The 10,374-nt window shown below is 48.4% G+C and overlaps 1 protein-coding gene across 4 annotated transcripts in view; it reads left to right on the forward strand.

The window, feature by feature from the left end:
• SGK1 (serum/glucocorticoid regulated kinase 1) overlaps window positions 1–9,152 on the forward strand; it is a 108,991-nt gene extending 99,839 nt beyond the window's left edge. The window contains exons 1-12 of one of the 4 annotated variants that reach the window (XM_032407843.1): window positions 600–802; window positions 3,742–3,817; window positions 4,264–4,339; window positions 4,751–4,855; window positions 4,965–5,048; window positions 5,167–5,298; window positions 5,565–5,677; window positions 6,027–6,150; window positions 6,600–6,695; window positions 7,153–7,308; window positions 7,418–7,507; window positions 7,925–8,709. In XM_032407843.1, coding sequence (XP_032263734.1) covers window positions 769–802; window positions 3,742–3,817; window positions 4,264–4,339; window positions 4,751–4,855; window positions 4,965–5,048; window positions 5,167–5,298; window positions 5,565–5,677; window positions 6,027–6,150; window positions 6,600–6,695; window positions 7,153–7,308; window positions 7,418–7,507; window positions 7,925–8,092 — 1,254 coding nt within the window. In that variant the 5' untranslated portion in view covers window positions 600–768 and the 3' untranslated portion in view covers window positions 8,093–8,709. Of the gene's footprint in view, window positions 1–599; window positions 803–1,090; window positions 2,712–3,419; window positions 3,600–3,741; window positions 3,818–4,263; window positions 4,340–4,750; window positions 4,856–4,964; window positions 5,049–5,166; window positions 5,299–5,564; window positions 5,678–6,026; window positions 6,151–6,599; window positions 6,696–7,152; window positions 7,309–7,417; window positions 7,508–7,924 lie in introns of those variants that run through there. The other 3 variants (XM_032407841.1, XM_032407842.1, XM_032407840.1) reach the window with 3 other exon arrangements.
• Window positions 9,153–10,374: the final 1,222 nt, after the last annotated feature.

Consider the following 10,374-nt stretch of genomic DNA (forward strand, 5'->3'; position numbering starts at 1 on the left):
CAGGCCCGCGTCTCACACCGTTCCCCCGTCTACCAGCCCCCCTACCGCATCCACCCGCCGCTGTGTGTCACCTTCCTGTTCGGAAGTCTTAGTAGGTTGCTGGGACAGAACAGGGGGCGCCTGCTCCACCCTTCAGGTATCCGGTTGGAAGAAAAGCCAGTCTCAACAACTTGATTCTCTACGTTAAATGATAAGTTTAGCAGACCGTAGGTCTCCAACTGCCGAACATTTAGGGTAGGGGGAGGAAGGAGAACATCAGACGTTCCTTTTCTGTTCCAACCACAAATCATATGGTTGTGCCTCTTCTCTATTCCACTTAGAGCCCTCTAGCTTGAATTCCACGTTCCTCCTGGAATGCATGTGGCAGAGCTTCTTTGAAAATATGAACGCTCTGCATGTGTTTTGAATTTTTTCTGGACTGATTTGTGATGATAATCAGTCAAGTTACATTTCTTGTGTGTCTTACTGGGGGTGTAATAAACTCAGGACGCTGATGACTGTAATTTTCTGAGTGATGTTGCAATGGAGAGAATAAATGGCCCAGTGTTGAACTTTGCAGCTTGCTCCCTTCCTGTATGTAAATTGCCTTTATATAAAGTGGGGTACATAACAGAGCAGGACAGCTGCCTCGCACTCCTCTGCTCCCCCTCATCTCAGCTTCCAGCCTTATCAGGCACATAGCAGGGAGGCTATTCCAGCCATAACTGAGCTCAACCTCCAACCTCCAGAAAGTAATCCCCGACCTTCATAGCCTAGGCAACCTGAAGAATGAAAGAGGAAACTATAAAATCCCCTTTGAAAGGTTTGTGTACTTTTATTACTATAATTTGGAGGGAATGGGTAAAACGAAGATGCTTTAGAGGATCTGAGGTTCCTTGGCCTGGGGAAGGCACAGGAGGTGGGGACGCCCGGCATGGTGTCTGATGGAAGGTTTCTCAGTTTCACGTTTTAAGAACAAACAAGCAGAAATCTTGGTGCAGGGTGGTGTTTCTGGGCAGTCTTTGCCACATTTGTGCTCTCTCTCTCTCTCTCTTTTATTAAGTTCAATTAGCCAACAGATAGTACATCATTAGTTTTTGATGTAGTGATTCATGGGTTGCATATAACACCCAGGGCAAATTCGCTCTCTTAAAAGGGGGCGGAATGGTGTGGGATAAGGGACCGGCTGGGCTAGTTGAAATGGAACACGCAGTATGGGGGGGCACTGGTGGTAACAAAGTCGTATTATATGAAGAATCCATGGAAGAGGAAGCAGCAATGGGCCAGTTACTGTGATTTGGAGTTTCCTAAACCTTGCTTGAGCTGGGAGCCTCAGTATCAGGCACTGAGAAGTGTTTTAACAGTGGGTGCGGAGCAACATTTCCCAGCCACTCTCCAGGAGAGATAACGTGTGTTCCCTTCTCCCAGTCTGGGGCTGTTGCAACTGAGCAAACCAAGAAGCCTCGGAGGCTACAGATCATATTAGGGCAAATGAGGTGGCTGTGCCCGCAAAACAAATCCCTGCCCAGGACGAAAGAAAAACCGCTTCACATGCTATTCTTGGGTTTGACAGCTGGTATTTCGGAGTGTGTCAGACCCAGTATGCAACTCAAAAACGGCAGGGCCCTTGACAGTCAGGGGTCAGGGCAGGGCAGCCACCGCAGAGAGCACCAGCAAGCGCCAGGTACCGGCCCTGCAAACCTTAGTAACTTGCAGCCGCCGTCTCCCGCTCCGGCCCCGTCGCTCTGCTCGTGGCTCCCCCGCCCAGCGCTGGCCAGAGTCCCCGCGCCGGCGGTCAGACTGCAGCGCCCAGGCATCTCCCAGCGGCGGGGGGACGGGAAGGCCCCGCACCGCTGCTCTGCCGAGCTACCCTCTCTCCTCCGCTTTCTGGAGCGCAGGCACCCGGCTACTCTGCACGAGGCCGCGAGTCTCAGTTTACCTGGGACTTGCGAGAAAAAGCAAGGTGGTTAAACTGTAAGAAGACTCCTGGGTCAGCGCTGAAATAAACCGGAGGGGCAGGGAAGACGAGGACAAACTGAGGGTTTTTAAGACAATGTAACGCGCCCTTGCAGAGTTTTCAGGTGGGAGAGCGGGAGAGGGAATCGGGGAGTCGCCGCCGCCCGGGGTCACGCCAGGTCGGCGCCTCGCACGGAGCCACCACTCCCCGTGCTTGCCACTTCCTCACGTGTTCTTGGCGTGGCGGAGATTAAAGATGCAAGAAAAAAAATTACATGCGGAACGGACAGAATGTTCTCAAAGATTAGGGGGAAAAAAGTGAAACGCAGATTGTACTTTTTTTTTTTCCTTTAGTGCAGAGACGAATTTTATTTCCGCCCCCTCCCCTACACATTCCTGACCTCTCCCTCCCCCTTCCCTCTTTCTTTCCTTCCTTCCTCCGCTTCCAAGTTCTGGGATTTTGCAGCCTTGCTTGGCTTTGGCCAAAAGCACAAAAAAGGCGTTTTCGGAAGCGGCTCGGCCGTGCACAAGGGCCATTTGTTTGTTTTGGGTCTCGGGGCAGGAAATCTTGCCCGGCCTGAGTCACGGCGGCTCCTTCAAGGAAACGTCAGTGTTCTCCTGTCGCCCTCGCCCGCTGCGCGCCCGGCGGCCGCTGCCCATGGGGGAGATGCAGGGCGCGCTGGCCAGGGCCCGGCTCGAGTCTCTGCTCCGGCCCCGCCACAAAAAGAGGGCCGAGGTGCAGAAACGCAGCGAGTCCTTTCTGCTGACCGGCCTGGGTAAGCGCCGCGGCCGCCACGCGGGGACTGTCCCGCTCCGCCGCTAGTCGCTCGGCTGCGGCGAGAGGGACCGGGGGTGGGTGCGCGTTCGCAGGGCGGAGGGACGGAGGCCTGGGGAGAGGGCGGCGGGAGCGGAGGACCCGCCCGGCGTCCCGGACCCACGGTGACCCCGCAGATGAGGGCGCGCGAGGCCACCCTCGCCCGACGGACACCTCGGGCTGGTGGTGCGCGGCCGCCGGGTGGGGGCTGATGAGGCTGCCGGGGGAGTGAGGGGAGAGGGCCGGTTCCGGGACCGGGAGGGAATCGGCAGTCAGGGTTTGACAAACCAGAGCGGGCATAGAGCCACCGGCTGGCCGAGCACCGGGCGGAAAGCGCCCCAGTGCCGCGACTCCGATTTCCTAGCTGGGCGGAATAAATGAGAAAGGTGGAAAATTACCCCGGACTCTCCCTCCCCCCACCCCCTCCGCCTGCGGTTTCCCTCTCTCCGGCCGGGGAGCCGAGAGAGGCAGATTAACAGACCCGCGCCGGGCCTCCCGGGCAGTCCCCGCGCCCCCCGCCCCCGCCCCGGTCTCGACCTCCGGCCGGGGGCCGAACCGTCCGCCGCCGCCCGGGAGGGAGCAGCCTGCAGGGCAGCGCGACCGCCGGAGGCGGGGCTTGGGGCGGGGCCTGGGCGGGGCCGCTTCCTGATTGTCGCGTTGGCCCCGCCCCTGCGGCGGCTCAGGGCTTATAAAGCGGGCGGCAAGGCGCGCGGCCAGTGTTGGCTGAGCCAGTCTCCCGTCACTAACGACACCCTGCGCGCTCTCTCTGCGGAGATGACGGTGAAAACCGAGGCTTCTAGGGGCACCCTCACTTACTCCAGAATGAGGGGAATGGTAGCAATTCTCATCGGTGAGTGTAGGAATTAATACTGAACTTCTAGGATATGTGAGGTGGAAATTTTTTTAAGGTCGCGCGTGAGATTAGTGTGTGTGGCGTCGGACGTTACGAAGCCATCTAGACGTTTGTTTATTTCTCCTCTCTTAATTCACAGCTTTCATGAAACAGAGGAGGATGGGCCTGAACGACTTTATTCAGAAGATTGCCAATAACTCCTATGCATGCAAACAGTAAGTTTTGGAGAGGACCGGGAGGAATAAAAATAAGTAGTAGAGTTTCAGTTTACCAGCAGTAAAGACACAGTCTCATCAGAGGGTTGATCAGAAAGCTGAAGCCTTCCCCGGGGGTGGGAGCCCTTTTCTCTTTTAAGTCCCAGTTGAAGAAAACATTTTAAACATTAAAACTAATGGGCTGATTTGGCCAGTCCTAGAGCTGTAAGATAAAATATTCATGTTTGCCTAATTTACCCCCTGTTGCCGTGAAGGACAACCCTCATCCCTGTATTTAACTGGGTTTATTATTTCCTTTGGCTATTATTTTCTTTGAGTAATTTCTTCGGGTGTTTTTGGTTGAAACACTCCGAACTGTTCGGGAAAAGTTGAGCCGGAAACTACTGGTGTTACTGTGCCCCCTTGTGTCGAGTTAAGGAGGTTCTAAGTCGTTCCTTTCTCTGCAGCCCTGAAGTTCAGTCCATTTTGAAAATCTCCCAACCTCAGGAGCCTGAGCTTATGAATGCCAACCCTTCTCCTCCAGTAAGTATTCTCTATTTGTGATGCTTCTGTAGAGGGATCTTGTAAATGAGTCAGTTAGTATTCCTACATTGATGGATTACAATAGCATTTCTAGAAATTAGTATTAAGACAGGAATGCCTAGTTAATGGCATAACAAGTGACATAAGCACTTACTTAACTCTTGAGTCAGTGAAGTATTTTAAAAGGCCTATTGCCTCAAAGTTGTATCTGGTTACAACACGATTGTGTACAATTTCCATACTCCCATTTGAAATATTAATATGTATGGATGAAAAGTAGTCTTGGTTGTGTCTATGATGTGTGGTGGCTTGCCTCAGTCATTTGCAGATGTAGCATCTTTTACATTGCCTGCCCTTGATTGTTGTGTTCCTTTGAAGCAAGGATACTAAAAGAAAACTTTTCTTTTCCAGCCAAGTCCTTCTCAGCAAATCAACCTTGGCCCATCATCCAATCCTCATGCTAAACCATCTGACTTTCACTTCTTGAAAGTGATTGGGAAAGGCAGTTTTGGGAAGGTAATTTCAGATCTGAAGATCTCATAATTTATAGTCTTTCATTCACATTCATTTAACATTCTCCGTGGGTATAGACAGCAAAATGATTTTTTTTTTATTGAAATTCCAGGTGCTTCTAGCAAGACACAAAGCAGAAGAAGCATTCTATGCAGTCAAAGTTTTACAGAAGAAAGCCATCCTGAAAAAGAAGGAGGTACGAAATGCACTTGATGGACTGGAGCTGGAGATAGACATTCATTGAGTGGTTTTACCTTGGAATTTTGGTACCAAGTCGAAATTTGCCACTAAATCTTTAATTGTCCTTTTTCTAGGAAAAGCATATCATGTCAGAACGGAATGTTCTACTGAAGAATGTGAAACACCCTTTCCTGGTGGGCCTTCACTTCTCTTTCCAGACTGCTGACAAATTGTACTTTGTCCTTGACTACATCAACGGTGGAGAGGTGAGCGGCGGGAATATGAGCTAACCTTTAGGTGTCTGGGCATGGCATTCCTGGTTTTAGTTTGAGAGGAAAGTTTTTCAATGATATTTAGGGGGGAAAAGTTACCAGAATTAGCCTTTCCTTCAACCTGAAGGTTGCAAATAGTTAACAGACTATTTAAGGCCACTTCCTGCAATTGTCCCCTTTAGCTATATATGTCGAGACTAATTAAATGCATTGTTACCAAGCCTTGGCAACCCGGCCTAACTTTGTTCTGTCTCCTGCAGCTGTTCTACCATCTCCAGAGGGAGCGTTGCTTCCTGGAACCACGGGCTCGCTTCTATGCTGCTGAGATAGCCAGTGCCTTGGGTTACCTGCACTCCCTGAACATCGTTTATAGGTAAGCTGGAGAGCCCTCAAGGTTACCCTCCCGGGTAGAAAGGAGACCGAGCCCTAGTCTTGGACGGAGCCTTAAAATAATTTGTATTTATTTACAGCTTGGTCACCTAAAACCAGATCCCCTGGCATGTGAGCTGCCTTGACTCCATGCCACCAGGGAACTAGCCCGCTAGGATTGTGCCTAATCCAGAATAGATTAGCAGAACAAGGACTCCCTTTTTTTTATTCACTATACAGCTACAGTGAATTGGAAAGGCTTCTAACACCCCGAGCTATTATTTCACAGAGGCTTTCTTATGAAGTGAAATTAACTTAACACAACTTTTTCTTTTTTTTTTTTTTTTTTGCAGAGACTTAAAACCAGAGAATATTCTGCTGGATTCACAGGGACACATTGTCCTTACTGACTTTGGGCTCTGCAAGGAGAACATCGAACACAATGGCACGACGTCCACCTTCTGTGGCACGCCTGAGGTAGGAGCACTCTCCACTTAGTGCCTGGTCTGCCCCCTCCTGGGAGAGCCAAGGGCAAAAATTAAGTTCTACCAGAAGGAGAGATTGTTCTCGGAGGTTTCTCCGTCCAGTTGAGTGCAAGGAAAATACATTTGCTGTTTGATGCAGCATGAGAAATCCCAAGGCCTCATGTTGCTTTCATTAAGACCAGCTGTTTGCAAAAGCCATGTCATAAAAAGGTTATAAATTCCCACATAAGCTATCTGTTGGCTGCCCAGTCGCTTCCTAAATACCAGTACACATACCTGGCCAGTCAGCCTTCCAGTCCAGCAGTTTTATCAGGAAGTAATGTAAAGAAATGTATCCTGCAAGTGGATCCAGGGTCTGAGCCCTTTCAAAGTGCATGCCTGGTCGTGGGATTGCGCGGTTTCACAGACTTCTAAACTCTGTTTTCCTGCTTTGTGTTTCAGTATCTCGCCCCCGAGGTGCTCCATAAGCAGCCTTATGACAGGACCGTGGACTGGTGGTGCCTGGGGGCCGTCTTATATGAGATGCTGTATGGCCTGGTGAGTTGAGAACCATGGCATCTTGCCCCTGGTTTGATAGTGCTCCCCAGAATGTGCTCGTCTGAAAATCCAGACTTACCAGGCACACAAGCCCCATTGCAGATGTGGTCATTGTGTTTTGCCCCTTTATCAATAAGCTTATCAGATGCTGATAAGAGAGGCCTATTGGTTATTTTATAAAGTGTTTTAGAGTAAGCTCTTAGTGAATTTTTCTTTTGTAAATTCACGTTTGACTAGATATGACCCCCTTAACCCATGTGAGGGAAAATGTGGCTTATTAGTGTCTACTCCCTGATAAGGGTCGTGAAATAGACATTTAAAAATCCAGGGCAAAGAAAACCTATTAAGGGAAAGACTTTGTCAAATCTAGCTTAACCTGGTTGAAGACTTTTTCTCTGTTGGTCGTGTGTGCTGTACAAACCTTCCAACTGAGCATTAATTTCCCCTCTTCTTTCAGCCTCCTTTTTACAGCCGAAACACAGCTGAGATGTATGACAACATTCTGAACAAGCCCCTCCAGCTGAAGCCAAATATTACCAATTCTGCCAGACACCTCCTGGAGGGCCTCCTGCAGAAGGACAGGACGAAGAGGCTGGGCGCCAAGGACGACTTTGTGAGTACCTCTTTCCTGTTCTCCTGGGCTGTCTGGGAAGCACACTAGATCCCCACTGCCCTTCTTGAATTCCACCTGTGTAAACTCATCTCCTGTTTCTTCTCGACAGATGGAGATTAAGAATCATGTCTTCTTCTCCCTGATTAACTGGGATGATCTCATTAATAAGAAGATTACTCCCCCTTTTAACCCAAATGTGGTGAGTATCTCTTTCTTCTGAGTATAGGAGGGCCCAAAGGACACTTCTTGAAGTCAAGAGTTGGTGGTGGTAGAGGGGAGGGCCCCACGGAATACATTGGCAGATCTTTTATTCACAAACCATTATTTTCCCAGGTAAAAAGTAGAATTTTTGTCCCAACCAAGCTAACATAACCTTTCCACACATTCATCGATTACAGTATCAAAGGATAAAAAGTGAACACTCTCCTCGTTATTTAAACTTTATGTGGCCTGTGGGCTTTTTGCCTGAAATAGATGGTTATTATGGGAGTTTCCATGTAGTACCCCAAATACTGAGCTCCAGTATTTAAAGCCCAAAATGAGGATTTCCCTGTCCTGTCTGCACACTGAATTCTTGACACTCTGAGTTTTTTTTTTTTTTTTCTTCCCTCAATAGAGTGGACCTAGTGACCTGCGGCACTTCGATCCTGAGTTCACCGAAGAGCCGGTCCCCAACTCCATCGGCAGGTCCCCCGACAGCATCCTCCTCACAGCCAGCGTCAAGGAAGCGGCCGAGGCCTTCCTAGGCTTTTCCTATGCGCCTCCGATGGACTCTTTCCTCTGAACAGCCCTCGGGGTGGTCTTGAAGGACTTTGTGTGTGTTTGTAAGCGTTTTAGTTAGCCTCGTGGCAGAGCTGCCCGCTGACAGGACATCTTAAAAGAGAATTTGCACATCTCTGGAAGCTTGCACATCTTGGCAGTCTTATTGCACACTGTTTGCTGGAAGCTTTTTGAAGAGCACATCCTCCTCAGTGAGCTCATGAGGTTTTCATTTTTATTCTTCCTTCCAACATGGTGCTATCTCTGCAATGAGCATCTGCGTGCCGCCGTAGACAGATGCAGTAGTCTTATTAGGATGATGCAGGTCTAAGAAGGGTTTTCGGAAGGTCTGTCTGGGCCGTGATAACGAATCTTATGAAATGTGCCTTTTCTGATGAGATCGTGTTAGCTCCAAAGCTTTTCCTATTGCAGAGTGTTTCAGTTCTTTATTTTTCCTTGTGGATTTACTGTGTGAACAGTGGTATGAGTGTGGTATGCTTGATCACAGATGGGTTTAGTTCTAAGCATCAATGTGACACTTGCAGGACACTACAATGTGGGACATTGTTTGTTTCTTCCATATTTGGAAGATAAATTTATGTGTAGACCGTTTTGTTTTTTTTTTTTTTGTAAGATACAGTTAATAACTAAAATTTATTGAAAATGGTCTTGCAATGACTTGTATCCAGATGCTTAAAGAAAGCATTGCTGCTACAAATATTTCTATTTTTAGAAAGGGTTTTTATGGACCAATGCCCCAGTTGTCGGTCAAAGCCTGGTATTTTCATTGTTTAAAATGTCACCTGTAAAATGGGCATTATTTATGTTTTTCTTTTCTTTTTTTTTTTTTTTTGCATTCCTGATAATTGTATGTATTGTATAAAGAAAGTCTGTACATTGGGTTATAACACTAGTATATTTAAACTTACAGGCTTATTTGTAATGTAAACCACCATTTTAATGTACTGTAATTAACATGGTTATAATATGTACAATTCTGTCCCCCCTCCCCACCACACAACTTTTTTTGTGTGTGATAAACCAACTTTGGTTTGCAATAAAACCTTGAAAAATATTTACATAAATTGTGTCGTGTGTGTTATTTTGTATATCTGGGTTGGGGCCGAGGGGGTGGGGAGGGGTAACAATGGGTCCATTTAAAAATTTATAACCCTGGGAAACTGCTTTCTTTGCAGCTCAGTGGTCGGCCCTCAACAGTAGCAGCTTCAGATCCAGGGAGGTATAGAGTGGTCCTAAAGCCAGTTTATCTTCCGGGTCTTAGCAGTGTTTTATGATGTCAGTCAAACAAACCCTTTTCAATGTACAAATCCATTTCCCAAGGACAGCCATGAAGCCATGTTCTCCGTATTGCCTACTCTCTGAAGTTGGCTGTTCGTCCTGACATTTGGCTTGCCTAAAGTAACAGGTAATTCTTTCAACAGCTACTTCGGGTGCCTACTCTGGGCCAAGCCCCGCTCTGGTGTTGGGGATGTAGCAGCGGGCAAAGCAGACAAATCTCTGCCCTTAAAGAGCCTAATGGAAAAGGCAAACTTTTTCAATAAAGCAGTTTGTTGAAATGGAAGCCAAGATAATAGTCTGCAAGCAGAATACTGCCGAAGAGGGTGGGGATGTTTGTCATAAAGGGGTATGTCCCCAAGAAGCTGAGCTGGCAGGACTTCTGGTTTCTGAGAGCACCCACAGCTGAATGGAGTCCGGGGCCAGCTCAGAGAAGGACTCCTGAGGAGCCAGTCCCTGTGCAGACCAGCAGCTGCTTAAGGCGGCCCCGCTGACTCTGGGTCTGGTCTGCAGAGGCCACTCGTGGGGCCCATCCCACTGGAATATCTACTGAGGAAGAAGGGAAGATATTAAGATATCAAGAGATCATCATTTTGAGTCCAAATTGTACTTTTTCACTTTTCTAGGCCTTTCACACAAATTCCTGGCAAATAGGGAGTCCTCAAACAGCTGATGGTTGCTTCCGTAACCTCTAAGCCCACTGCACTGCCTTCACCCTACCTCTCCGTTTAACCAGGGATTCCCCCAGGAACGTTGTGATCTTCTTCCCCTTTATCCTGGTTCTAACATCTCACTTCACACACACACACACCCTCTCCCCCAACACACCCCCGTTCCTTCCAAGGCTTCTAAGGGCTGAACAGGTATTTGGAAATGACTTAGTTCTTCCCCCTGGTAATCCACTGAAGGAAGGGGACCAAAGTGAGTCAGTGACTTCTTGCTGAGTGTGGGCCCCCCTTTGCATTTGAGATGCTATTGGACCTACAGATGCTAGCTAGCTACATGTTAAAT

Source organism: Phoca vitulina, unplaced genomic scaffold (assembly GCF_004348235.1).
Source record: "Phoca vitulina isolate PV1807 unplaced genomic scaffold, GSC_HSeal_1.0 scaffold9, whole genome shotgun sequence".
NCBI classification, from domain to species: Eukaryota; Metazoa; Chordata; class Mammalia; order Carnivora; family Phocidae; genus Phoca; species Phoca vitulina.